Source organism: Chlamydomonas reinhardtii, chromosome 9, assembly GCF_000002595.2.
Source record: "Chlamydomonas reinhardtii strain CC-503 cw92 mt+ chromosome 9, whole genome shotgun sequence".
In the NCBI taxonomy this organism is placed as follows: Eukaryota; Viridiplantae; Chlorophyta; class Chlorophyceae; order Chlamydomonadales; family Chlamydomonadaceae; genus Chlamydomonas; species Chlamydomonas reinhardtii.
In genome coordinates this window covers 6,622,031-6,649,573 of record NC_057012.1, presented here as the reverse complement: position 1 = coordinate 6,649,573, position 27,543 = coordinate 6,622,031, and the positions used below count along the sequence as shown (strand labels likewise).

The 27,543-nt window shown below is 67.4% G+C and overlaps 4 protein-coding genes across 4 annotated transcripts; 1 reads left to right on the top strand and 3 right to left on the bottom strand.

Moving 5' to 3' along the window:
* Nucleotides 1–104: 104 nt before the first annotated feature.
* CHLRE_09g408676v5 (uncharacterized protein) lies at nucleotides 105–9,566 on the bottom strand. The gene is made up of 3 exons (XM_043066226.1): nucleotides 5,262–9,566; nucleotides 3,042–4,866; nucleotides 105–2,957 (listed from the first exon to the last, which is right to left on the bottom strand). The coding sequence occupies exons 1-3, from the start codon at nucleotides 9,165–9,167 to the stop codon at nucleotides 196–198; spliced, it is 8,493 nt and encodes a 2,830-aa protein (XP_042921522.1). The 5' UTR covers nucleotides 9,168–9,566; the 3' UTR covers nucleotides 105–195.
* A 305-nt stretch (nucleotides 9,567–9,871) lies between these two features.
* On the bottom strand, nucleotides 9,872–22,046 carry CHLRE_09g408650v5 (uncharacterized protein). Its single transcript, XM_043066225.1, has 9 exons — nucleotides 21,790–22,046; nucleotides 20,591–21,424; nucleotides 19,843–20,049; nucleotides 19,019–19,411; nucleotides 14,629–18,648; nucleotides 14,194–14,490; nucleotides 13,858–13,992; nucleotides 13,056–13,586; nucleotides 9,872–12,862 (listed from the first exon to the last, which is right to left on the bottom strand). Exons 2-9 carry the CDS (start codon nucleotides 21,326–21,328, stop codon nucleotides 12,824–12,826), a joined length of 6,360 nt encoding a protein of 2,119 aa, XP_042921521.1. The 5' UTR covers nucleotides 21,329–21,424; nucleotides 21,790–22,046; the 3' UTR covers nucleotides 9,872–12,823.
* Nucleotides 22,047–22,176: 130 nt separating this feature from the next.
* On the top strand, nucleotides 22,177–23,393 carry CHLRE_09g408626v5 (uncharacterized protein). The gene has a single exon (XM_043066224.1). It carries the CDS (start codon nucleotides 22,897–22,899, stop codon nucleotides 23,170–23,172), a length of 276 nt encoding a protein of 91 aa, XP_042921520.1. The 5' UTR covers nucleotides 22,177–22,896; the 3' UTR covers nucleotides 23,173–23,393.
* Nucleotides 23,394–24,653: 1,260 nt separating this feature from the next.
* Nucleotides 24,654–27,498, bottom strand: CHLRE_09g408600v5 (uncharacterized protein). Its single transcript, XM_043066223.1, has 5 exons — nucleotides 27,015–27,498; nucleotides 26,445–26,647; nucleotides 26,108–26,249; nucleotides 25,715–25,813; nucleotides 24,654–25,446 (listed from the first exon to the last, which is right to left on the bottom strand). The coding sequence occupies exons 1-5, from the start codon at nucleotides 27,270–27,272 to the stop codon at nucleotides 25,309–25,311; spliced, it is 840 nt and encodes a 279-aa protein (XP_042921519.1). The 5' UTR covers nucleotides 27,273–27,498; the 3' UTR covers nucleotides 24,654–25,308.
* Between the last annotated feature and the right edge of the window lie 45 nt (nucleotides 27,499–27,543).

The window sequence follows — 27,543 nt, the reverse complement described above, 5'->3', positions numbered from 1 at the left end:
CCCCTCGCCCTGCAGCATGCCGCCTCACAACAGGCAGGTAGGCCCTGAGTGGCTCCCTCGTTGGCTCGCCCCCCAATCCTCGCAGCTCCGCAGCGCGACGGGATCTCAATCATCGCTTACATCGGTGCCGCCCAGCCAGTCAGCAGCACCGGCAGGCGGGCTGGGATCCAAATCCGGATCCACAGTAAATGGCGGCTACGGCGACTCGCTTCCGGGTGTGCTGCCCCCGCCGCCACCACTGCCGCTACTCCTGCTACGACCGGGGCTGCTACTGCCGGTGACAGCAGGCGGCCACGTGACGCCGCCGCCGCCGCCGCGTAACCTGCTTCTGCCACTGCCCAAGCCCAGCAGCGCGCTCTCCGGCGCCTGCTGCTGCGCCTGCTGCAGCAGTAGCAGCCGCTGCTGCAGCTGCGGGGGCGGCAGTAGCAGGGCCGGGTGCGGCGGCTCACCGCCATCATATTGACAGGTTGACGGCCGCCGAGGGCTGGCTGCAGCAGCTGTAGCAGCTGCTGCAGCTGCTGCAGCTGTAGCTGTAGCTATAGCTGTCGGCGCTGCCTCCCATGAGCTTCTACCGCTGCGATGGACAGGAGCGGCGGGCGGCGGCGGCGGCGGCGGCGGCGGCGGCGACGGTGGCGGCGACGGCGACGACGGCTGCATGCGGTCCGAGTGACAGGCTGCTGCTGCTGCAGTGATGGCAGCGGTGTTGACGCCGGCGGCAACACGGCCCAAGAGCAGTGGCAGTGCTGCCGTAAGTGTTGACGGCGGCAGTGGCAAGATGCCACTGCTGCTACTGCTTTGATTGCTACTGCTGCTGCTGCGGCGGCTGCTACTGCTGCTGCTGTCACGGCGGCCGCTGTTGATCGCAGTGGTGGCGGCGGTGGTGGCGGCGGCGGCGGCGGCGGCGGTGTCCACAACGGAATCTGCATCGGCGGCGGCATCCGTCATGTCAGCTACTGCCGCTGCTGGCAGGAAGGCACCAGCGGTTGCAACACTCGCGAGCTCCGCCAGTGCTGCCTCCAAAGCCGCCTCCATGCCCCCTGCTGTGTCGCTCCCAGCAGCAGCCGTTGCTGCAGTAGCGGTGTGGTGCGGCGCTGCTACTGCCTCCGCTGCTTCTGCCGCCACCGTTTCACCCTCACTGCCGGCACCCCCGCCGGCACCTCGGCCGTTACCCGCGCCGGCACGCCCACCGGCACCCCCGCTGCCGGCGAACCGTTCTGCCTCGGCAACCCGCGCCCGCAGCAGCCGAATGAGGCGCTGCGTCGCGGACGGCGACAGCTGCTGCTGCTGCTGCTGCTGCTGCTGCGGCAGTAGCACGGCGCCATCCGTGGCGGAAGCTGCAGCCTGCAGCTGCAGCCTTGGCAGCGGCGGCTGTGGCTGTAGCAGCGCCGCCTGCTGCGCCTCCATCACGTGCAGTAGCACGCCGTGAATGCCCTGGGCGAGGAGGAAGCGGGAGAGACAGGCCAGGGTTTCGTGCCACGCCGGCAGAGGCACGCACGTGTGGCTGCCGAGGAGCATGGGGCTGCTACTGCTGCTGCTGCCGGCGGCGCTGATGCTACTGCCGCCACCAGTAACACGGCTGCTACTGCCGTCTGCGCCCATGGGGGCTGTAGCCGCTGTAGCAGCAGGAGGCGGCGGCGGTGGAGACTCGGTGGCGGGGCCTGACGGCGCCTCTGTGACGGGGCCGCCGCTGTCATAGCGGCCACAGCGGGCAGAGCCATCAGCAGCACAGTACGGCTCCGGCGGCGGCGCTTGCAGCGGAGGGAGCAGCAGCGGCTGACGCGGGTGCGGGTGCGGGTGCGGCGGCGGCGGCGGCCGCAGCTGTGGCGGCGGCGGCAGCGGAATGACGAGGGGTGGTGGCGGAGCCGTGTGGTGTGCCGTGTCGGCAGCGGCACGTGCCGGCACGCATGTCAGTGCGAGATCCAAATCCATCAGCAGCGGCAACCAGCACTCATCCAGCACAGCACGCTCCGCCGCCCGCCGCGCCTCCACCGCCGCCGCTGCCTGCTGCGTCTCCACCGCCGCCGCTGCCTGTCGCGTCTCTGGCACCTCCGCCTCCGCCGCTGCCACCCCCGCGCAGTCTCCCTCATCACTGCACGGCAACGGACTGCCAACGGCTGCGGCTGCAGCGCCGGCAGCAGTGCCGACGGCGGCGGCGGCGGCAGTGCCGGCGGCAGTGCCGGCGGCGCCCGCCATCGCCGTCATCACCCTCAGCTGCTCGTGCACCATTCTGCCGTACAGTGACGTCAGCTCGCCGCACGCGCCCGCCGGCATCAGCGCCAGCGGCGCCATTGCCAGGAAGCAGGCCCGCGGCGGTGGCGGCGGCGGCGCTGGTAGCGACGGCGGCGGCGCGGGTGCCAGTCCAAACACGTACACCGTGGCGACGCCGGGCGTGGCACCATGCAGCGTCAGCGGGAAAGCGGCGCCGCCGCCGCCGCCACCGCCGCCACCGCCGCTGCCGCCACCGCTTGAAGCTTCGGCGTCGCCGTCGCCGCCGACGGCAGAGACACCGGCGCCGGCGTCACTGCCGCCGCCGCTGGGGCAGCGGGCTATGACGCAGGTGTCGCACAGCACTCGGCCCAGCTGTGTGACTATGATGCGAACCGGCTGCTGCTGAGCTGGTGGTGGTGGCGGTAATGGCGGCGGCGAGCAGCAGGCGGCAGCAGCGGCGGCGGCGGCGGCGGCGGGGTCTGCACGTGGTCGGTGACACGGTGTCAGCAGCAGCGTCACGTGCGCCGTTGTGGCATACGTTGCCGACGTCACGGCAGCAGCAGCAGCGTTGGCGGCGTCAGAGGTGGACAGTTCGTGCTGCAGCGGCGGTGGCGGCGGCTGTAGCAGCGCGCAGGTCGGCTGTAGCAGCAGCTCCCGAGACAGCGGCGGCGCTAGCGGCAGCTGCGGCAGCGGCAGCGGCGGCAGCGCACCGCCGGCGGCGGCAACGCCAGCTGTCGCTGAGCAAGCCCCTGGACCGGCGGCGGCATTGGTGGTGGTGGTGCCACCGCCGGGAACTGCAGCAGCAGGATGGATTTGCGCGCCTGGGAACGCACTGCAGAGTCGGCGGCTAGCTGTGGTGGCGGCGGCGGTGCTGCCGGAGCTGCCTGTGCTGCTGCTGCTGATGGTGGTGGTGGTGGTGGTACTGGCGGTGGGGTCCAATAGCATGAGTGTGGCCCCCACACGGGCCGCCGCCACCACAGACAAGCTATTCCGGGCCCTCCGCCGCTGGTCCTGCTCCGCCGCCGCCGCCGCAAACACCACTCCCGCCGCCGTCGCGGCCGCTGCAGCGACATTGTGCCGCTCTGCTCCTGCTCCTCCTGCTCCTCCGCCGTCGTCGCTGCCAACGCTGCCGCCGCCGCTGCCTCCGTCACTGCCACCACCGCTGCTGCTGTTGGCGCCAAAGGCTGCTGTGCGGTGTGTGGCATCCCGATGCTGCGAGGCCTCCGCAAACGCATAGCAGGCGGCTGCGAGTGTGTTGTTGATGGTGCTGCTGGCGCTGCTGGCGCAGCTAGCGCCCACGACAGCCGTCACATCAGGGGCAGGGACAGGGACGGAGGCAGTTCGGACGACGACGACGGTGTCAGCAGGCCCATCAGACGCAGTTAGTGATGAGCGGCGCGGCGGCGGTGGCGGCGGCGAGGGCAGCTCGGCAGCCTCTGCGGCTGTCGGCGGAAACCCCCACAGCCACTCGGGCGGCTGGTGCAGTGGCGGCTCGGCCGTTGAGGTTGCTGTCGGCAGAGACGGCGGCGGCGCCGGCGCCGGTGCTGCTGCTGCGAGCACTGCTACTGCTTCAGGGGCGGCGTCAGTTGCGACTGTGCCGTCACTTGCGGCCGCCGTGCCACCCAGCTGCTGCTGCTGCTGCTGCTGCTGCTGCTGCGGCTGAGCAGCGGTGCTGAATCCGCCACCTCCATCGGCTGTAGCACTGCAGCTGCTGGCGACGGGGCTGTAGCTGCTACTGCCGCCGCCAACGGGCGTGCTGCAGCTGTAGAAGGAGCCGCCGCCGCTGCTGCTACTGCTGACCTCAATGGCAGTGGCTGTAGCAGCCAGCAGGCTAGACGGCTCGGGTGGGTGCGGCTGTGGCAGTAGCAGCGGAGGCTCTGTGCTGCAGCGGCGGTTGATGCGGAGCCGGTAGCCTCCACTCGTGCTCCTGCTGCTGCCATCCGCTACAGCCGCCGCGGCCACCGCCGCCGCCGACTGCTCCCGCTGCCGCAGTGTCAGAGCCAGCGGCGCGGCTACTGCCGCCGCGCCTGCTCCTCCTCCCGACGCAGCGGGCCCTGCTGCAGTCGCTACAGCCGCCACAGCCGCCGCCACCGTAGCATGAGTCAGGAAGGGCGAAGGCGGCGGCTCGAGTCCTGGAACCCCTGCTGCTACTGCCGGCGCGCAGCGCTCCGGCATCCCCGGCGGCTGTAGCAGCATTGCCACAGCTGGCGGCTCCCCATCCACACCTTCCACCGCCGCCGCCACGTCCGCTGCCACCCCCGCCACCCCCGCCGCGCCCTCTCCTGCTGCCCCTGCCGCTCCTGCCGCGGCGGCAGCAGCGCCGGTGACTGGAAGTGCCGCCACGGGCGCCGCCACCGGCACCGCCTCATCCCCATGCCCACTGCTGCCGGGCCCAGCCGCCCCGCTGCTGCGACTGCCACGGGCGCCGCCGCGCGCGCGGTGTTGACCTGCGGGCGTGGGCGGCATCTCAAGCCTTGTGGGCGGCATCTGAAGCCTTGTGGGCTGCTGCTGTTGCTGCTGCTGCTGCTGCTGCTGCTGCTGCTGTTGCTGCTGCTGCTGCTGCTGCTGGTGGTGGTGCGGGTGGCGGCGCCGCCACCAGACGGACAGGACCAGCTGGATGCAGCCGGGCACGGCCAGCCAGTCCGCCAGCTCCGGACCCTGCATGCAGCAGGTGATACGGTACACAGGGCAGGTCAGAGCGATCGACTGGGCGACATACATCTCAGGAAGGGACTCTCGCCCGCCGGAAGCTGTTCCCGCTAGCTCCTATGCCACCAGCAGTAGGCGCGCGCCAAACCCCAAATGGGCCCCACAGGGCAGCAGGCGGGAATGAAGCCAGGGCAGGTCAGGGCAATCGACAGGGCGACAGCAGGTTGACACCTCAAGAAGGTGGGGACCCCCGCCGGAAGCGTCTCCCGCTAGCTACCGCCAAAAGCAAGGTGCACGCAAAACGCCAGACAGCAAGGGGCCGGAGGCCAGCCCCAGCCCCAAGAATGCCCAGGTGGGGAACCGCCATCTCTCCCACGCACCCTTCTTCGCACCCCCCTTCTCACCATTCCCGCGCGGCAGTCTCCGTACATCTCCCGTGAGTGACGCAGAGCCGCCTCCGTCGCCTCCACCGCCGCCGCCGTCAGTTGCTCGAAGCTCAGTGGTGGCGGCGCCGCCGCCGCCGCCGCCGGCGCCGTTGACGGCTGCAAGGGCGACGGCGGCGGCGAAGGCGGCGGCGGCGGTAATGCCATGGCGGTGACGGGCTCCGGAATCGGACTCCACGAGCCGCCGGCGCCCGTGGCGGCGGCGCTTCTGCCGCTGGCGCCACCACTGGTGCCGCCGCCACTGGCAGCGCTGCTGCTACTGCCGCGCCCCTGCAACAGAAGCCCGTGGCCAGGGGAGCCTGTCACAGCCTGTAGATCACCACGCGTGGCTGTAGCAGTAGCGGCCGTTGCAGCGGCTGTAGCAGCGGTGGCAGTACCAGCGGCGGCTGTAGCAGCGCTCCGGGCCTGCGGCTGCGGGCGTGTGACGATTAGGGGACTGGCGGCCCCGGAGGAGGGCCCGGCGGAACGGGCTGCTGCTACAGCCGCTGCTGCAGCCGCTGCTGCAGCCGGGGGTGTCGCAAACCCCGGGTATGCCATGCCGTGGTGGTGGGGGCTGGCCGGCTCGCTGGCACTGATGCTACTGCCCATTGCTGCTACTGCCGCAGTGTCAGGGAAGGAGGCGGCGGCGCCCTGTGCCGTCAACGCCCTCCGCGCACTGCCGCTGATGCCGCCGCTTCCCCCACCAGCACGACCGCAACTGCCACTGCGGCCGCCGCTGCCGCCGCCGCCGGCAGTCATGCCTGCAAAGGTGTGAGGACGAAAATGCTGCTGCCGCCGCAGCTGTGCTACAGCCGCCAGGCGCTGCTGCAACAGCCGCGTCGCCGTCAGGGATGGCGGCGACGACAGTGGCGGCGGCGGCGGCGGCGCGTCACGGAGTTTCAGAGACACGTAGGCGTGTCGCCGTGGACTGACGTACAGGCAGGAGGATGCGGGCGATGGTTTGGGAGACAGCGGTCGCGTGGTGTGAGTTGCAGCCGTGTCAGCCGCGTCAGCAGCAGGCTTGGACGGGGCTGCAGCCTCTGCTACTGCCAGGCAGGTGCCGCTGCTACTGCCGCCGCCGCCGCCGCTGCTGCCGCTGCTACTGCCTTTGCCAACCGTCACGGCGAGCGCCCCACTGCTGTGTGAGGCTGCTGGGCTGGTGGCAGGCCACTGCTGCGGTTGCGACTCCGCCAGTGGTGGTGCAAGTGCAGGAGGCTCTGGCTCTGGCGGCGGCGGCGGCGGCGCACCACAAGGACTGCTGGTGTAGCTTGACGGTACCAAAAATGCATCCTCGGCATCACCAGCAGCAGCAGCAGCAGCCGCGGCAGCAGCCGCGGCAGCAGCACCAGCAGCAGCAGCGGCAGACCGGGGGATATGAGCAGCAGCGGACTCGTCGACAAGGCCGGCGTCAGCAGCTGCAGTGGCTGCTGCCGATGGCGGCGGCGGCGGCGGCGGCGGCGGTGTTGCAGCCTCCGCCGCTGGGCCCACCGCCGCCGCGGCCCCTGCTGCGGGCATGGCCGCCGTTGCTGCCCTTGCTACGGCCCCTGCCTCCTCCTCCTCCTCCTCCTCCTCCGCTCCGTGTGAGGTGTCATCGGCCGCCGCAATGTCATCGCCCGTTAGAAACAGGAGTTGTGTGGCCGCAACGCCGGCGGCCGGCGGTGCGGATGATGAGCTGGCCTCCATGCGACTGCTCGCCAATGCCTCGCCCTCGTCCGCACCCCCCACGCGGCCGTGGCGGCGGCAGTGCAGCCAACGCCGCGGCGGCGATCGGTCGGACCCTGCCGGCGACTGTCCCGCAAGCACGTCATCTCCACCTTCCTCCTGTCGCCGCGGCCTCTGCTGCGCCTTGCCCTGCGCCTTGCCCCGCACCTGCTGCGCCTGTGCCCGCGCCTGCGCCTGCGCCTGTGCCTGCGCCTGCGCCTGCGCCTGCGCCTGCGCCTGCGCCTGCGCCTGCGCCTGCGCCTGCGCCTGCGCCTGCGCCTGCGCCTGCGCCTGCGCCTGCGCCTGCGCCTGCGCCTGCGCCTGCGCCTGCACCTGTGCCCGCGCCTGCGCCTGCTCTTGACTTTGCGCCGCCGCCTGGAACTGCTGCTGCTGGTGCTGCTGCTGCGGATCAACCTCCGCCCCGGGCGGGAGGGGCGCCACAGCCCCCAATGGCGGCGGAGTGGACGGCGGCGGGCCCGTGGCAGCCGCCGCCGCCGGCGGCGCAGCGCCGCCGCTGCCTGCTGCTACTTTGTCATAGCAGGGCGGCCCGCCGCCACCGCCGCTGCCATCGCCGCCGCCGCCGCCGCCACCACCGCCGCCGCCACCGCCGCCGCCGCCGCCGTCCAGCACCCCCAAAAGCGCGCCCGCGATTCCCTGCACCAGCGCTGACGGCACCGCCGCCGCCGGCGATGCAGCTGCTGCTACTGCCGTTTCTTCCGCGGCCGCCGCCGCCGCCGCTGGCGCCGTACCAGCAGGCAATGCTGACATGGCGGCGCCGGCGGTGGCAGGGGTGGCAGCGGCGGTTGCGGTTGTGGCGGCGGCGGCGGCGGCGGACGCAGCAGTGGCGCTACTGCCTGACCTTGGGATGCTACTGCTCCTGATGCTGGTGCTGCCGGCGGTGCGGCTCAGGCCTCCTGCTACTGCCGCGGTGCTGCTGTGGACGCGGCTAATGGCGTGGCTGCTACTGCTGGTGCTGTAGATGGCACTGGAATCAGAGCCGCTACTGTCTTTGTAGTCATCAACATGCCCCTGATTGGCATAATTGGCAGCCCCTGCTGCACCTTCTTCCTCTCCAATGGATGCCCTGGGTCCTGCTACTGCTGCTACTGCGGCGGCTGATTCCTGGCACTGCTGGGGTCCCGATGGCAGCTGCTTTGCCGCCGCCGCCGCGCTCGGCGCCGCGGGGCAGAGGCCCACAGCTGCAGCTGTGCGCCGTGCAGCAGCCGCAGCAGCAGCAGCCGCAGCAGCCGCAGCAGCCGCAGCAGCCGCCGCCATGTCGCCGCCGTCGCAACAACCCGCCGGGTCGTCTCCATCGCCACGGCCATCACCACCATCACCGCCGCCGCCGCCACCAGTGCCATCGCGAAGGCCCCAAGCCCGGCGCACTGCTCCCAGTGCTGCTGACCGCCGCCTTTCCGCCTGCTGCTGCTGCTGCTGCTGCTGCTGCTGCTGCTGCTGCTGCTGCTGCTGCCCGCTGTACTGCTGCCCGGCTGCAGTCTGCTCCGTAGCCGCAAGCATATTCGGCGGCGGCTCATCACGATGCCCCGCCGCCGCAGACGGCGCCGCCGGCGCCGGCGCCGCCGGCTGTAGCAGCAGTGCCGCCCGTGTGAGCAGCGGCGACAGCAGCGCAGCCAAAGCAATGGCGGCGGTCGCGTAGGCCGCGGCCGGCAGTAGCAGCAGCAGTAGCAGCGCCGGCCGCGCGCCGCCACCGGCTGTAGGAGCGGTAGCATTCGTGGCGGCGGCAGCAGCAGCCGCGAGGGCAGAAACGCCGCCGCGGAAGCACCTCAGACCTGCTGCCGCTACTGCCGCTACAGCCAACGGCACCAGCAATAGCTGCGCGCTGTGCCGCACTAGTCGGGCCAGCGCCGTCGGCACCGGCTGTAGCAGCGGCCGCAGCAAGGGCAGCGGCGGCAGTAGCGGCAGCAGCGGCCATCCAGCACCGGCAGTACCGGCGGCAGCACAGGCAGCAGCGGGCCAATGCGGCGGCGGCAGTAGCGGCACGCACTTGGGCGGCAGGTCTGAGGCGGCAGCAGTAGCAGGCGGTGTAGCAGCCGCACACTCCGGCGGCGGCAAGCAAACCTGCTGCAGCGCGGGGCCTGCGCCGGCGGGTTTAACAGCGGGCTTGCCTGCTGCTGCTTCGGCTGCAGGTGTTTTCGACGGCCGTTCCACGCCGACAGTGGGCTCCATTGCTGCTGCTGCTGCTGAAGGTGTTAGTTATTACTACTGACGGGGGGCGAGTGAGGAGCGCATCACTTCACCACCGGCCGCCGGGCTGTATCTGTAGCGCTGTGCATTATTACGGCTGAGCTTGCAACATACAGATGTTAGGACTGGTCACTACCGCAATCTCTCGCAAGCCTGCGGGGATACTTCTGCAAATATCTTAATTCCCATGCGGAGTCCCACGGGTCAGGCCCGAGGTACCGTCCTTGCTCAACCTGGGGAGGTTTTCTCTGGGCCCGTATTGCTTTGTATTGCGTTGTCTTTGATGGCGCAAGCAACCCGCCGGTGATGCGCGCGCGACCGCTCAGGCTTGATAGCAAGTCACTTTACCCAGCAGGCCAGCACCTGTCCGCACAACTAATTATTGTTAGCTGAATGCACTCATATACGCTGCAAATTATTCTTGTGGCCCCCTCCCGTGGCTGTTCTGTCCTGGGGCCCGCCCTACCTCCCTACCTTCCATCCCCCGCCCCGCCCCTCCCCACCCGGCCTGAACCACCGCCCCTGTCCGCACCCGCGGCAGCTCTCCAAGTCTCTCCTCCGCCTCCGATGACGCTTGCGCCTGCGCCATCCACCGTAACTCCATTCAGCTCGGGACTCGGGGGGAAGCAGCGCCCCCGCCTTGTGAGTGCGAGCTCCTGCATGCCCTGCGGCCTGGCTGCACACACATGCATGCGACATTACAAAGAGAGATAGCCCGCGACCCACACAGGTGCACCGCCACCGCAACCACGCCACGAGGGACCATGGCATCTCTGTACACACGCTGTCACAGCGGACACGCCAGAGCGCCCCTTCCACATCGGCCATCGAGCGCTCGATGCCTATTGTGTAAACCCCGTTGTAAATCCCGTTGTAAATCCCGCATGAGCCTGCCCGACTTTCTCTGGGCGTGCAAGGACACGGCGGATTCCACCATAGTACGCCCACGCCACCCATCCTTCGCAAGTCAGCCCGCTCTCCAGTGTTGACCTAAGCTGCCCGCAGATGAGCGTAAATCGCTGTGTACAGCACACGTTGTTGCCAGTACTCAGCCTCGTTACTAGTGCCACCGCAAAAACGGTCCTGGCCACGAGTCGGGCACGCGTGTGTGTATCACACGCAGCCCGACGCGTACCAAGCCCCCTGCCCGCGCATCTGAGTCGCCCCGCGACCCGCAGGCAACAGCGGACACAGCCATCCCCGTACGAAGACAAACACTGCACCGGCCGTACCGGCGGCTGTCGGCATCCCCACGCACCGACACGCACTGCCACAAGACAGACCTACTCCATCCACATGGGCCCCTCTGTCACAGCACTGGTGCGCCTGCGTCACTCCGGCAAACTCCGCACGCGCACGCCTGCGTCACTCGGGCACCGCGCCCTTTGGTCCAATACCCCCCCCCCCCACGCAATCAATACCCGCGCATGCACATACGATTGCCGCATCGCGGCAACCACGCCCTTCCGCATCGGACCGCGCTCTGCATACAGCCTAGCAGCATATTGACACGCATACAGACATAACACGTTCTGATTGGGTTCCCTTAGCGAGCACGAACACACACGCACGCACAAAACACAATTGCATACACCATGATCAGCCCACAGCCCCGCGCAGCAGGTCATGCCAGGCGGCCTCCATGCTTCCACGCCTCGCGCAGCTTCCCTCGTGTTGCGCCCCAGCGAACGGCACATCACGCACGGCGTTCTCCATTGTCGCGACCCCAAAGAAACCAATTTAACTGACTCTCGCAAGAGAGGTCCGCACAGCAGTGTGGCATTTGGCGTCACATGCAGACGTTTTGTGGCTTGTAACCGGCAGTATCGTGAAGGACATCAGTGATGGGCGTAAAAAAGTGTGCGCGCTTCTCGGAGTCTTGGCCATTGGTTGAATGCACGAAGAACTACGAGCTAACCTCATGGCACTTGGGGCCGCTTGCTTGATGGAGCCCCCGCCACTGCAAGGCCAACCCTAGAACACAAACGCACACACATGACACGATGCAAAGTAACACCGTAGCTCATAGCTTTCATACTGACCATGCGTCCGCTTCTACGCAACCGCATCGATGGTGTAGCCCTGCGATGGCGCTCTCAAGAATCTGGCGACTTGACCCTGACATGCCAGACCAACCTGGCGTCGGGGCACTGTGCATGCATACCCTAAATACACCTTCGTGGCACAACATTCCACCTGTAACCCGACCAACCGACGTCCGCCGTAGCAGCAGCAGCCGCAACGGCACCAGCAGCACCCGCACTGGCGCCGGCAGCTTGCTAACACACTTGCCGCGAAGCCGCTCCATTCGCTCTACCTCTCCATTCGTTCAATTCCAGCTGGGCATGTACATGTACCAATGCCCCATTCCTCCAACCATTCAGTTAACTTGCTTAACGAGGCACCACGGCTGCGCCAAGCAAGCCGTGCCGTGTTTGCAGTACCTCAAGACCCGCGCCCCGGGCGGGTTCCGTGCCCCTTGCGAGGACGGGTTCAGTGTTCCCAGTGTTCCCTTGACAGCCGAATGCGTGCAATCGCGAATCGCGACAATCGGTTTGGGATGAGGCTTGGATCACCGCGGCGGTATGCACGGCCGCGGTTGCAAATTAAGACCACACCAGTTCTAGCCATCTCTCCGGCCAAGTTCGCCAAGACCGTGCACATGACTAAATTGCGATGTATGCGTAGCCATGTCATGAGGTGAGCCGTCAGTTCCGCCGGGCTGCCGCACCCAAGAATGTGAGCACAAGCACTCACAGTCTAACACCCGATGTAGCGCTACTTCCTCTCACAACCCAATGGCGTCAGCTGTAACCACCAATGGTGCTGCCACAAGGGCAGCGCTCCCACCTCCAGCCGCAGTGACAATCACAGTGTACCGCCCATCATAAATGTGCCAGCGGGCTGACACCAGCCGCGCTGCGGCTACCTTTATTGCGTAGTCTAAGGCACAGCTGCAGTCGCATGAGACTGCAGGCGTGGCGCGTTCACAACATAGGAAAGAGGTCCGTCTTTGCCCAGGGCGCAAAGCCGCAAGTTCGCTATGCCTTGGCACCACTTGAGCCCACGCCGTCACCAAACACGAATGTACTTCTTGGCGTTTGTGAATGGGCGAGCAAGTGAATGCACATGTGAATGCAGTGCCGTGCCGTGCTCTTGGCGAGCCGTGCGCTCTTCAGTGCCCTTGAATTGAAAGCCAAAGAGCAACGCAGGGGCCCAACTGCCAAACGCGCGGCATCATGCATGCATGTAATCCTGGATGCATCCAGTTCACCTTCGCGGCATCATGAAGGAGCAGCAAATACCGTGACCCCCCACCGCCCCCATGACATGGCCTGTGTGCCACCCCCGCCAGCATCCGCCCAATGTTCCAGCCGTCGTAGGTATTGCCCGGTGTGTGCAGTGCGGCCAAAGCGCCCGCACCCCATCTGCTAGCCCCGTCCTTCACGGAACGCTACCCCCAGCTACACGAGCTGCCCGCACGTGCGCTGCGGGCTGCGCGTGCGTGCGTGTGTGCTGGCGACGCCGCCCACACGCGCACCGCCAGCGCCGCACGGGCCGCTGCAGTTAATACTCGACGTATGCGTATGCAAGCAAAGCCAGCAACGGCTCCTGTACATATAGACTAGACGACTGTACTAACTGGGTATGCACGGGATCAGAGTCTCCTCTATCCGCTGTTTGGACGGCACCGACGCGGCACGCGACAGCTGCAGCAGCTGCTGCCGCCGCCGCCGCCGCGCCCGGCTGTCTCTTCGCGCGCCAACATCGAGGGCCCGGGGCGGGCGGGGCCCTCGCTGGGCCCTCGCCCGCCCCGCCGCCCTGCTGCGCCCGCCTCCAGCCGCGCGTCGCACCGCCGCTGCCTCATGCGCCGCCGCCCGCAGCTCCAGCCCCTGCTTCAGCCTCGGCCCACGCCGCTGCCTCCACACGCTCGGGCCCGGGTTCCACATGAGGCTCGCGCACGGGCATGCGCTCGTGTGTCGCGTCGGCCGCTGCGGCGCCCGCGCCTTCCCTGGCGCCGCCCGGCTGCTCCTCCTGCTCCTGCGCATCCTCCTCCGCCTCCTCCCCCTCTTCCTCCCCCTCCTCCAGCTCCTCCTCCTCCTCTTCCTCCAGTTCCTCCCCTTCCTCCGCCTCCTCCTCACGCCCCGTCGCTTTCGCCGGCAGCAGCTCCCGCCTGAGCGCCTGCGGCGCCGGCGCCACCGCCACGGCTGCATCAGCATATGCAGCATCCGCATGCTCTGTGGCCTCCGCGGCCTCCGTGGCCTCCGTGGCAGCAGCAGCTGCTGCTGTGGCCGCCGCCGCCGCTGCGGCCTCGGGCGGCAGCGCCACCAGCAGCGGCGGCGGCGGCGGCGCGGTGCGCTGCAGGACCGCCCCCACCAGCCACAGCGCGCCGTCGGTCTCCTGCCAGGGCCAGGGCCAGGGCCGAGAGTGAGCGGTAGGGGCCATAGGTGAGCGATAGGGGCCGGGAGTGAGCGGTAGGGGCTGGGTTTGAGAAACGTAGCACGTCTGTGGAACACGTGGCCATTGCGGCCACCGATACGCAGAAAGCATGCGGCAATACCCAACGGACATTTCCTGGCGACACATGGCGCCCACGCCCCCGAAAACACCCGCAAACACGCCCACGCCTGCGCCCCCGCCTGTGCCCCGCCTGCCGGCGTGGCTGACTCACCAGCGGGCTCAGCGCCAGGTCGTGGTGTGAGTCCACCGCCGCCAGCAGCGCCAGCCGCGCCGCCGCCAGGCCCTGCAGCGCCGCGCGCTGCGCCGGGCCGGTGTCGGGCGACAGCCACACCAGCAGCGGCTTGCCCTGCGTTAGCATGTGTGGAGTGGCGTTTGTTTGTGTTTTTGTGTGTGGCGCGGCAGGTGTTTGTGTTTGTGTGCGGCATCTGTGTATCCGAACATGGTAGAAAAGGCAACGGCGCATGCGATGGATGCGGCCGCTGGCTTTGACGGCGTGGTGGCATCCCTCACCGGGCCGCGTCGCGCTGCCGCGCGTTCAACCACCCACCTTCATGTGGGTCACGGGTATGTCCCGCCGCAGGCGCACATCCGTCACCGGCATCAGCGCGGGCAGCCGCGGCAGCGCCGGCCCCGCAGCCGCCTCCACGCCATCCCCCGGCGGCAGGTCCGGCGGCGGCAGGTCGGCGCACACGCACACCAGCTCCAACGCGCCCGTGCACACGCTCGCGCCGTCGGCGCCGCCACCGTCGCGGCCGGCCGTACCGCCGTGGTCGTGGAGGCTGCTGGTGCTGTTGTCGCCGACCCGCAGCACGACGCGGCTCGTCCACGGCTTGCCCGCCGCGCCCTGCATGCCAAACATATTGACAGGCTCAAAACCGAGGAAGCCAGGTCTGCATCCATCCAGGGCGAACTAAGCCTGCCCGCCGGCCAGCCCCCAAGCCAGCCCAGAGCCATCCAAGCGCCCACACAGTACGGTACTCACCGCGCCGTTTGCAAAGCTCAGGCACAGCGGCTTCTCGCCAGGCACCGGCGGCTGCAGCTCCGCCTCTAGTCCGACCAGCGGGTCCGCCGCCACGCCGCCACCGCCTCCCATGTCGCTGCCGCCGCTCTCGGGTCCCACAGGCGCTGCCGCCGCCCGCGGCGCGGGCAGCGGCAGCACCGGCGCCGCGCCCGTCACGGCACTCAGGTAGCGATGCCAAGCGGCTGTCGCGCCCTCCAGTAAGCTGTCGTTCGCGAGTTCATCGGCAGTAATGGGATCGCTGCCAGCCTGCGTGCCGGTCGACACGCTCTCCGCCGCGGCCAGCTGAGGCCTGTCAGCCATGTGCCGCGTGAAAGCCGCGGCCGCGTCCGAGCCCGCCGCCCCGGCCTGCTGCAGGTTGAGGCGGCGTGGCATAAAGCCCGCGGCCGCGGCGGAGGCGGCCGCGGTCGCGGCAACGAAGCAGTTGGCGGCGGCGACCTGCGCCGCCGCGACGGCAGCCGCGGCGCGGCCCGCCGTCGGCTGCAGCAGTACCGTGGGGCCCGTTTCCACCCTTGGCAGGTCCTTTGGATCCAGTCCTAGCTCCTCTGGAGACAGGCTGATGGGCTCTAGCAGCACGCGCCGCCGCGGCTTGGGCGCGCCGGCGGCCGGCGCCGGCGCGCTGCCGCCGCCGCCGTCGCCGCCGCCACCGCCGCCGCCGCGGACGTCGGCTAGGGGCACCACGCCGATCACAGCGCTGGCTAGGCGTGCGCCCGAGGAGCTGGAAGAAGTTCCCTGGGACGCCGCCGCCGCGGCCGCCGCGGCGGCGGCCGCCGCCGCCATGGCGGAGGCGGCGGTTCCTCCGCCTGCCGCGCCGCCGCCGGCGCCACCGGCGCCGTGCGGCCCGCTGCCGATGCTATCTGACGCGGCGGGAGCGGAGCTACGGGGGTCGCGCCAGCTGCCGCCGCCCAGGACGCCCGCGCGGGCCACCGAGGCCGGCGGCGAGGCGCCCCCCGTCTGCATCGAGGTCACCGGCTCCGCGCCGCCGCCGCCGCCGCCGCGCTGTGCCGCCGCCGCCGCCGCTGCCGCCGCCGCCAGGGGCTCCACCAGGAACACGCGGCCGTCGGGCGTGCGGACCAGCTTGTGGTGGCTCAGTGAGCCCGCGCTGCTGCCGCCCGTCGCCGTGGTGTTGACGGTGGTGGTGGTGAGCGCGGGCGCCGAGCCCAGCGTCGGCACCGTCGACGGCGGCGAGCTGAAGACCAGGCCGCCGCAGTCCGTGCTGGCAGCCATGGAGCTATTTGCCACAGCCTTGGCTTTGGCGGCGGCGGCCGCCGCCGCCATGGCGGCCGCGACCGCGCTCTTCACGTTGAGCCCGCCATTGCCCGTGCTGCCGCCGCTGAGGTTGCTGCTGCCGCCCCTGCCGTTGGCGGCGGTGCTGCCACCGCCGCGAGCGCCGGGCGCGCCGCCGCGGGCTGCACCGCCGCCACCGCCACCGCCGAGCTCCAGCACAAAGCCCGGGCGCTCCTGCGACGGCGACGGCGGCTGCGGGCCACCTAGGTCGAGGCCAGGCACCGGCGGCGCGGGCCCGGTGCGCTGGCGGCGCGACGGCGGTGCAGGCGGCTCTTCATCCATATTAGCCGCGGCCGCCGCAGCCACTTCGGCCGCCTCCGCCACTTCGGCCCGCCGTTCCCGCTGCGCCTGCGCAAACAGCGCCGCCGCAATCATTTCTTGCTGCTGCCACCGCCGCTGGCTGGCGGCAGCGCTGGTAGCAGCGGCGGCGGCGGCAGCTGAAGTCGCGGCGGGCTCATCTGGCATGCCTAGCTTCAGGGGCTGCGCCATGGGTTGCGCGGGTCCCCGTTGCAGCGGCTGCAGTAGCGGCGGCGTCAGCTGTTGCAATAAGGCGCGCGAGCCGTCCGCAAGCGTCACGATCTGGGGTGGCGGCGCCGCCGCCGCCGCCGCCGCCAGCGCCGGCGGCGACACCGGCACCGCCAGCTGCCCATTCGGCAGCCGCACCACCCCTGGGCGATGCGACCCCAGCGGCGCCACGGGGACCGACGGCAGCGACTCAAACCGCAGCGGCTCCGGCCCCAGCTCCGTCGCCGGCGACGAAGGCTGCCGCTGCCGCTGCTGCTGTTGCTGTTGCTGCCGTGCAACCTGTCCCAGCGATGGAGACGGTGGCTGCTGGTGCTGCTGGTAGAGCTGCTGCTGTTGCTGTTGCTGTTGCTGCTGGTACACGTGCTGCTGATGCTGTTGGTGCTGTTGCTGTTGCTGGTGCTGCTGCTGCTGCTGGTTCAGCGTCTGGGACTGGTTGAGCTGCTGCAGCTCCTGCTCGATGCGGTGGCGGTGGAGCAGCAGCAGGCTGCGCTGCCGCATCAGGTCCAGGTGCGCAGGCGTGTCGCGCACGGACTTGTGGCAGGCGGCAATCAGCTGCTGCTGCTGCTGGATCGCGTCCAGCTGCTTCAGCAACACATCCCCCCTATCCTGCGCCTCCGCCAGCGACAGTGCTGCAGCGCCGCCGCCGCCGCCGCCGCCACCTCCGCCGCCACCGCCGCCGTCATCGTCCAATACGAGCGGCGGCACGAATCCGCCGGACACTCCGGCCTCCGAGCCCAGGCCCAGGTCCATGGGGTCACCCAGCTCGACCGCCTCGCCGGCATTTCCGGCCATGCCGGCTGCGCCCGTGGCCGCCCGCCCCAGCTGCAACGGCATCAGCACGCGGCCGCCGCCGCCGCCACCGCCGCCGGCCCCAGCCGGCCCACCGCCTTGTGAGGTGCCGCTGCCTCTCCCTTCAAGCAGCGGCCCTGCAGCGGCAGCGGCAGCGGCGGCGCCGCCACCGCCGCCTCCTAGGCCCAGGCGAACTAGCTGAGGCTGCGACGCTGTGCCGGACGAGGCGCCTCCACTCGTCCTGCCACCGCCGCCGCCGCCGCCGCTGCCACCGACACTACAGCCGGCTGCGTGGAGTATCGCGCTCACCAGCGCGTCCTGCTGCTCCAGCTTCCGTTCCTGTTGCAGCCGCAGCCGGTCCTGCTCCTGCTGCTGCCGCTGCTGCTGCTGCCGCTCCTGCGCCGCGCTGTTCAGCAGCAGCTGCAGCTGCCGCTCCAAGTTGAACGCCTGCGCGCCCCTGCTGCCGCCCGCTCCTGCCCCTCCTCCTGCCCCCGCGCCTCCGCCGTCCGCGGCCCCACCGCCGTCATCCAGCTGCAACGGCAGCGGCCCGTCGGGCCCCTGCTCCGGCTGCATCAGCTGCAGGCGGCCCTGCTCGTCCTGAGTCAGCATGACGGGCATGCTGCGCTGCACGCCGCCCGCCGTGGTGACGGTGAGGGTGGTTATCACTCGCTGTCCCACCAGAGCGTTCGCCAGCGCTGCGGCAGCATCGCCAGCGCCGCCGCCAACGGCGCCGCTGCCGCTGCCGCTACCGCGTGCCTGGGTGGCACTGACGCCGCCAGCGGCCTGCCGCGCTCCTGCTCCTGCCGCCGCCGCGGACGTCGCCCGGTGCGGCGGCGGCCCCAGGAATTGGTCGTCGTCCTCCTCCGCCTCCTGCTGCTGCTGCTGTTGCTGCAGCTGATGCGCAAGGTCCATGCCACGCCCGGTCACGTGCAGTCGCAGTGGAGACTGCGCACTAGGAGGTGCCCCCTGACGCGCGTACGCGGCGGCGGCGGCGGCGGCAGTGGCGGTGGCGCCGACGCCGGCCACGGCTCCTAGTCCAGGATTGAGCCGGCGGAGGCTCTGTGGCGGCGGCCCTATGAATGCATCCTCGTCCTCGTCGTCCGCCCCAGCCGCCGGCTGTAGCCCGCCATAATGTAGCGGGTGCTGCTGCTGCTGGTGCTGCGCCGGCGGCAGTAGCACCGTGTGCGGCAGCGGCGGCGGCCCGCGCTTGGCGAAGCCCGCCACTGGCGCGCCTTGTGGCTGCCACGTCGCGGGTGCCGGTGGGCCGCGCTTGGCGGGCGGCACGGGGCCACCCGGGCCGCCGTACGCGGTCCTGTCGACGCCGCTGGCGCCAGCGCCCGGGGAGCCGCTGGGCTGAGGTGCAGCGAGTTCGTCCTCCGCCAGCTGCAGGGCGAAGGGGTGTGCACAGGAGGCCACACACACTCGGTCAGACGCCCACGCACACACAAGATAACTGTCTTTGCGCTATGTTTTCCTTGTGCTCTTTAACGCAAGATAGCACGTCGGGCGGGCTTTCAATTTGTTGTTAACACAAGATAGCACGTGGGCTGCACAGCGCAGCCGTTCCGCACGCTTTGTGGGCTCGGGTTGCGGCCTGACTGCATGCACACCGACGCAAAACCCCAAGAAACCTCCAGCAGCCATGTCCAGCCCGTCAGGAAGACCAGCTAAGCACAACAGGTAGACCGAGGCAGCCCCCGTGGCGCGCACATCAACGAGCCTCTCAGCAGACCACAGCACGCAGCCCACGCACCTCGTCCAGGCGCCGTTGCTTCCGCGCGTACGTGCCGCCGCGCAGCACGCCCGGCATCGCGCTGAGCCCACTGCCCGCCGCAGCGCCGTCGCCGACCAAGCCGCCGTACTCGCCGCCCCTGCCTCCAGGACCCGTTGGCAGGCCTGCGGCCACCGCCACGGGACCCAGGCCCGGACCCAGGCCGGGCGCCGGGCCGACGCCACCACGAGCGCCGCCCACCCCCGGCCCCAAGCCCAGCCCGGCGCCAGCTGCGCCGTAGGCAGCGGCCGGCCCGGCCGCAGCGGCGGCGCTGCCCCATCCGCTGTTCCGTTGCATGGCCCCTGCGCCCAAGACGCCGCCGGTGCCGCTGCCGCTCTGCAGGCCCTGTGCGGTCTGTGCGACGTCCAGCAGAGCCTGGAAGCGGAGCAGGCGATGTGGGCCGGGAAGGGATGGTAACGATGTGGGTCGGGATGGGAGAGTAACGATGTGGGTCGGGATGGGATGGTAACAATGTGGGTCGGGATGGGATGATGGCAGTCACGTGGCGAGATGGCTGGTTGGTGCTGAAACTCGGATGCAGAACCGTGAAACCATGGAACCAGGGGGTTTGGCTGCTGAGGCCGCAGTCCATCCGGCGTTTCCTCCACACGAAAGCTGCGGGTTGGTTCCAGCCCGCCCCCCCCCCGCAGTAGCGCACGGCGCGCCTTCCATCAGTGGCACGCGCCTGCCCACCCCGCAGGGGCGCAGCAGCCCCCCCCCACCGGCTGCAATTCCTCCTTGCAGCGCGACTGTTTCCCTACGGGATTGGTTCAGAGTTAGCCCCCAACGCCCCACGCCTCACCCACCTGCGGGAACAGGGCCACGCGGTCGTCATGCTCGTCCCAGCCGCCGGGCTTGCAGGTGCGCACGGGGAAGACGCAGGAGGAGTGGCCGCAGGTGAAGCGGTTGGGCGGCGGCACGGGCTTGGAGCGCACCAGCCGCCGCGCGCCGCAGCTGGTGCAGCTGCGGAAGATTGGGGTCGCGAACTCCAGGACAAAGGCGCGCACGGAGGCCTGCGAGCAGGTAGAGGTAATGCTGAAGAGCGTTCTAAGCAGGCGTCTGCACGATGTTGGGAGACATGGGTGCTTGTTCGTTTGTTGGGGACGAAGTTGGGCCGAGGGAACGGGGGCTGCTGTTGTGTGAATGTGCGCGAATTGACGAATGAGTCACATGCACGCATTGATCGAAACAATGCTAGGCTTGTCACCACATACAGTGCCTGGAGCTTGTTTGCACCCGCATAACATGTGGCAGCAAGTGTAGTAATGCGCAAGAGCGCGCGCTTAGTCAAGCTGGGCTTTGTCATGGCGCTAGGGTTTAAAGTGGAGCCCGTGCACTGCAACCTTAGTCATGCATGGCCTGGCCTCGTCAGCCTTTGTCACGAGTTCCGCCTGTGGTCTGAGTAAAGGCACAACCCCACACGACCAGGTCCCTGGCGATTGTGAGCTGCTAAGTGACACAACCGCGCCAGCACCCCACGAGCAGCTCGCAGATCCATGCGTGATCAGTCGCGCCTTCGCAGCAAAAAACATGCAAGGTTTACGAAGCGCGCACCTGCAACACGATCGCGTTCTTCGACGTGTCCAGGATCTGCTGCAGCACCAGCGGCACCACCGTGCTGCGCGCCAGCAGGTTCTGCTGACTCAGCCGGATCGCGTACGACAGCTTCTGTCGGATCCGGTGCGTGTCGTGCTTGCTGTACACCAGCACGTCCACGATCACACCCTGCCAGTCCTTCAGCTTGAAGTTGCTATGCGAAAGCCCAGAGCCCGCGGCGCCGCCAGCCCCGAGGGAGGCGCCGCTGGCGCTGCCGCCCTCCGCGCCGTCGTCGCCGCCGCCCGCGCCACCGCCGCCCGCGCTGCTGCCGCTGGCCGTGCCACCAGGGAGCCGGCCGCCCAGCCCCGTCAGCCCCGCGCGCGGCGCCCCGCCAGACCCAGATCCTATCGACGCGATCCCCAGCAGCGCCTCTGCTGCCCCGCGGTCCTCCAAGGCATCGTTCAGCAGCTGCTGCGCAGCTGCCAGCTCCCCAGCCAGGCACAGGGTCCGCGCATTCAGCAGCGTCTGCAAGTGGCCCGCGTCTCCAGGGTTGTGGACCACGGCCTGCGCAATCGCGTGCTCGATCGCCTGCATCAGGCCAGCTTCGCTGTAGGCTGCCGCGGCGCCGTATCGACCACTATTGCCGCCGCCCGGGCCGGGGCCGCCGCCGGCTTCGCCAGCGGCTGGCGTGCCGTTGTGGGGGCTGCCACCGCTGGCGCTGTCGGCTGGCGAGCTGACACCGTCAGCCCGGACCATGCTGCCGCCTGCGCCACCGCCTCCACCGGCGCCGTTGTGGCCCAGGAGGGAGGTCGCCGCGTGGCCAGTTGTGGCCGCGCCCGGCTTTGGGAGACCCTGAAGTTGAGGCACGGAGGCAACAGCACGTAAACGCAGCACGTCGAGTATTCACGGCTGCTCAACTGCCGGCTGACAATTGTCAGCCTGATTATGCTACAGGACGTGTGACTTTTTCTTAGCCACAATATATACGCAAATTCGGAGCGAGAAGAAGCAGCCTAAGAATAAGAAACAACGCCCGCCCAGCGGTCCTGGCGCCCTTGGACTCGGGAACATCGCCACATATTTCTGCCAGCATCTATGTGACATTTGCGGCCCATGACGTGGGCCCTAGCGCTCAGTCTGCCCAGCAACGCACAATTCCACCTCTGACCGTGCCCCTTGTAGCCTTTCCCGCGCAGAAATTTATATAGGGGTCTTACCGTGTTGTGCGGCACTCGGACCGGCGGTTGCTCAGGTCTACACGGCGCTCTTCATTGCCGCTGGCAACCCGGCTCGCACAAGTCGCGGACCATGAATTTCGCTGAGCTTGTCCCCGGCACCAAATGGATCAGAACATGCTTAGACTGAAAGCAGGCGTTGCACAAGCCTGTCCAATTCCACGGTCTTACCAGTCTAGAGGTCGCCAAAAAATAAGGGGCAAGGCCAAAAGATATTTGCCGTCTTAATCGCTATGAACTACATACACTTAGATTATAACATAATGAGTGGTATTTGGGGTCACCTGAATCGCGCACATGGGGCGAAAGGACGGGATGAAACACTTCTCATGCTCATCTTATGGCGCAGCTACAAGTCAACTGGTTTGCGAAGTGATACAAGTCTCCTGATTGAAGTATAAGAGGTGCGGGCTCGCTAGCGGCGGACGCCCAGTTGCTGCACATGCAAATTTGACCAGCAAACGGCGCGACGCACAACATGGAAAGCATGTACTATGTCGTAAGCAGCTGCCATATTGACTCCAGACAGGCTGTTTCCACCTGCACCTAAGACACCACTGAAGACCGAAAAACCGATTCCCCCTCGTGGAAGCGCCCAAGACCCTGGCCCCATCACCCGGGAGTATAACCTTACAAATCCAGCATAATAATTACATGGAGCATACATTCAGACGGGTGTTACCGTTCCCAACCGTCCTGTACCAAAGCTGTGCTCAAATACGGCCACATAGATTAAGCATCGGGTACCATGTTTTCAGTGGTGTGACAAGAAGTAATGGCAAAACCTCTAGGGTCGATCAGTCTGAATCAAGGAGTCGATTATGTTGACTTGGCTTGTCGTCAAAGTTCCCGTCGTATGTTGACTTGGCTTGTCGTCAAAGTTCCCGCAGCTCACTGCAAGCCGAAAGCAAGCCGCTTGAATCATGTCCGGTGTGCGGCTTATCGGCCGACTCCCCTTCCCGCACTCTACTCGGGCGTGGTTTGGCCGTTAGAAGGGCACTAGCGGGGCTGCCGCTGATGCCGCTGTGTAGGGAGCTGGTGTTTTGGGGCTAAGCCCCCCGTAACAGCGTATTATTCACTGACACTGACATGATGCAAGGATTTGCAAATAATCTCCTTACCTCCAGCCTTGCCTCCAGCCTTGGCATGGAATGCCCCACGGAAGCAGCCGCAACCACGGAAGCCCCGCCCCACGGAGCCGCGCAGTACGCAGCCCACAGCGCCACGAGGTGCACGCCCGCACCGCTCAGCAGCTGCCACGTTTGCTCCACTGCCGGCACCATCGCCGCATCATCACCCGGCGGCCCCTCCACCGCCGCATCATTACTACTGCGCCCAACAGCCCGGCTGCAACTGGGGGCGTGATGGGACGGCGGGAGAGCGATGGCATCACATCCGATAAGCAGGACCCTGCCCGCCGACACAACCTATGACAACTTTGGCTATGACAGCACCAACATGGTAATGGCATCCAGTTAGCCACCCGCATTGCAGTAATTGCCGTCTTCCACCGTTCCACGGTGTGAAGTGTGCACGAGGGCAGAGACAGTGCGGGGGGCTGGCTGCTGTTGTAAGTCGTACATCGACGCATCCTGCCTGGAGGCCACTGATGGAAACCACTCAAACCAGGCACCCCTGATGGAAACCCCGCTGCCTGCTCTGTATGCTGGATCATGGCTGGTGGTATGTATGATAAATGGCTGGCTGGCGCCTATGTGTCGCCAGCGCTCGTATCTTACGAAGGCAGGGGCGGCGTCAGTGGCCGAATTCCTTAAAATGGCTTCGTTTAGTTGACGAAACAGGCTGCCGCCGCTTCGTTCACCCCCAAAATTTTTCGGGGGGCTCCGCCCCCAACCCGCACGATGTCGACACCGACACGACACGCCCACTCCTCCCCTGCTTCCCGCCGACCCAACCTCACTCTCCCGCCAGGGGAACCCCTGTCTCCCGCCGTCAACACCCATAGATACAGCCCTTTGAGCCTTCTTACCATATGCCACGCAGGTTTCGGCCGTGGAGTAGCCGCTGGAACCCCCTGTCCTTGGCCAAAAGTGGCCGAAATCCCAAAAATGTCTTCGTCTGTTTGCCGAAAGACCCCCCAAGATCCCGTGCGTTTTGGCCGAAATTCCAAGTCAAGATCAAAAAAATTTCGTCCGCCAGAGGCCTTTTTGGGCAAATTTCGTTCCGAACGAAGGAAGATACGAGCGCTGTGTGTCGCTCGGTAAAGAGGATTACCCAGCTAGTACCGTGTTACAAGGGTCGACGGTGGGCTGCTCATAGACCTCTTCACGCTTAAGAAACGGCTGTATGCCGCTCTCGCACAGCCGTAAGCCTTGACCCTACTCAAGACCCTACTGTACTGCATTGCACCAGGGCACGCCTGCCAGGCTCTCACGCCCGAACCACCAGGCGCCCAGAACTGACGTACCCTATCTATTTTGCTGAGTCAACGGCTCCTGCCTGCTAGCACCGGCGTCTATAGGTAGGTATCCTAGACATTATTGAGAGTACGGCCAGGGTGCTAGCCACCCGCCCAGATTATAAGCACCCAAGCACGTGCACTAACCGGGGTGAGGCGGCTCTCACGCCACAAAGTCGATTGGCTTGACGCAATGAAGCGCCCAGATAACACACAGGATGCCACCTCCATGCACCGCGCCCGACATCATCACCTGAGCCCCTGCTGCTGCTGCTGCTGCTGCTCCCTGGACAGCGCCGGCGGCCGGCCAAAGGCCAAAGCCCATCTGCCCATGTGCTTGAGTCCACACGAGCCAGGGCTAGCTTGGAAGTGGTGTACGTTCATGCAGGATTGTGCCTTGGCACGGCATGCTCTTGCCGTTGGAACCTAACATACTCCGTTACAGCATTCCGGACGGTGCACGGGGTTGTGTTTGATGATTGGCTGCATGACGAGAAAGGTTGCTCTCGCTCTCAAGAGAAACGTGGGCTGCACCCACGCCACGCCACGCATGTCTCTCTAACCTCATTACCTCAACCGCATTACCTCAACCTCAGCTTCTATTGTAGTACTCTTGTTCACAACTCATGAATATTTGCAATATATGCAACGGCGACGTCCTCCATATCATAGTACAATGTGTTATCTGATACACACAACCTGAAAGCCCGTTGGTTGCTGTCGTGCCAATTTGCCCTCCTGGCGCCCATGCATTATCATCGCAGGGATCATAGGCGACGCACACACATCTGCTGCCGGTCCTGCTTGCCGCACTCCGTCCTGCCCACATCCATCACACACAGCTTCCTGCTCCACTTCCTCGAATCAGGTCTCATGCCTTCCATACATTGCAACCACAGCGCCTGCTCATCTCATCAGAACCCGCGCCCCATCCACCCATGCACGCACGGCAGAATGGGTTCCACGACGACAAGACCGCTTCAGGTTGACGGGCCCGTACAGACGTATCCGTGTGCAGGTCCCAGCACAACCAACCAACCATGCATTCTGCAATGATGCTGATAGCTGAGTACCAGCAGCAATCACGGCGCCGTGCCGAACACGAACCCGCTGATCTTGGTTCCCATTACCCAGTCGCTGTAGTCCACCCGCCCCGGCTCCTCGCCCGCCGCACCCGCCGCCACCAGCAGCGGAATGAAGTGCTCCTCGCGCGGGTGGCTCTGAGCGGCAGTAGCGGAACGTGGGGAATGGAGGGTACATGGGTGGTTAGGTGAGGGTGGCTCAGGGCGGGAACTATGGACACGGGGGAGTGAATGGGGGGCGCGAGGATGGTCAGGCACGGGTTGACATCGCCCGGGGGGGGGGGCAATGCGCCGTACGCCGTGGCGTGGTACGGCACGACACGGCGGGACACAGCATGGCACGGCAGGACATAATACGGCAGGGCACGACGCGGTGAGGCACGACACGGCAGGACACGACGCGCACCTCGCGTCCGCCCGGCGCCTTGGCCCAGCCCGTCAGCAGCTCGGCCCGCTTGGACCCCACCGCCTCCGTGCACGCGGCAGTCAGCCAGGAGTCGAAGGCCTGAAGGAAGCAGCGGGCACGGATTTGGGTCAGTACGTTAGTGTTGGGTTGCCTGTTTTCATGTTAAGTTGCTCGTTCCATAGCGCATGCAATCCATGGGCATCCACAGGCCGCATTGCAGCAGCGGCAAGCAACACCTGCCGGCCCGCTCCACCGCACTTGCCGCCAACGGCAGTGCCCCACGTCCTGCTGCTAGCTGCCCGGTGTACGCTGTGTGCCCCCGGCCCGTGTGCGCCCCAGGCCCCCGGCTCGTGTCCCGCCTGCGTGTCCCCCGCACCGGCACCCCATGCTCACCTCGCTGGGTTTGAAGCGGCCTCCGCCGCCGCGCATGCCTCCCATAAGCACCCCCATGTTGTGGAACGTCATGCCACTGCCCACGATCAACACGCCCTCGTCGCGCAGCGGCGCCAGCGCGCGACCGATGGCCAGGTGCGCCCTGGCGGCAGCGGGGGAGAGGGAGCGGGGCGTGCGGGAGAGGCGCAGGGTCAAAGCGGCATGGGCGCATGAGGAAGGGGGAAAGGGCAACATGCCTAAGCCCAACGACATACGGCACGTCCCAATTGTCAAGGAATCGGGAGGAGAGCTGCGATCTTGGCTTGGGCGCAAGAATTACCCCCGGGCACGCACTCACCCCGGATCCATGGATCGCAGCACCGACATCTGCACCACTGGGACGCGGGCCTCGGGGTAAGCCAGCATCAGCGGCACGAACGTGCCGTGGTCGTACCCGCGGCTGGCGTCCGCGCCCGCCGCGATGCCCGCCGAGCCCAGCAGGCCCAGCACGCGCTGCGCCAGCGCCGGGTCGCCTGGGGCTGGGTACTTGAACTGATAGGTCTGTGGGCAGGGGGGTTGGTGAGGGTTGGGGAGGGTTGGGGAGGGTTGGGGAGGGTTGGGTGGTGAGGGGGCAGCGGGAGAGGTGGGTGTCAAGGCACGGCACGGGCTGGCACCCGGTGGGGCGCCGCACACTCCCACAATGAGAATGACCTTGGCGACAGCGCAAGCGTGAGGTCATTTCGTGCACAGCGCTCAAGAGATTTTGCGAATCATGTTATGGAAGGTGCGTGGTGTCTTGGAGCCCAGCGCGAGACCGGGGCGTTGCGGGAACCGAGCGGTGCTGGCTGAAGGGCATGCATACCGCGTGGACCAGACCTTCCCGGCTAGCTTGCCCTGCCCCCCACCGCGTGCGGAACGACTCCCCCACCTCAGGCGGAAAGCCATAGTAGTCGAATAGCATGGGAGGTGCCGGGCAGGTGCTGACCATGACCTTCTCGGCCTCCCAGTGCGCGCTGACCGCAAGGATGGCGGTCGGCTTGGGCAATCGGGCCGCGACGCCCTTGAGGTATTGCGTTAGCGACGCCTGAGAACGGTCGCCGAGCAGCGGCATTGGACCGCCGCCGTGATTCCAGAACAGCGTGGGCATGCGGCCGGACGCCCCGCACTGCTGCGCGAGCACCGTCATTGTGCCAGTGAGCAGCGCTAGGATGAGGAGGGGAAAGGCCAAGCAGCTCAGGGTGGCTACGGAAAGGCTATGCTAAGCGTTAAAGCAGTAGTTCTACAGGAAATAGTGATTTGCAGTAAGCGCCGGTGTATCGACAAGTAAACGGTTTTACGATGCTTTCTCGTTCTGTATCTCCACAATGGAAGTGTTACGTGACAGAAGCTTTATATTTGTCGCTATCCATACGCCATCGCCAGTATGACGTTGACGTCCCATCCCGCGAGAAAGGCGG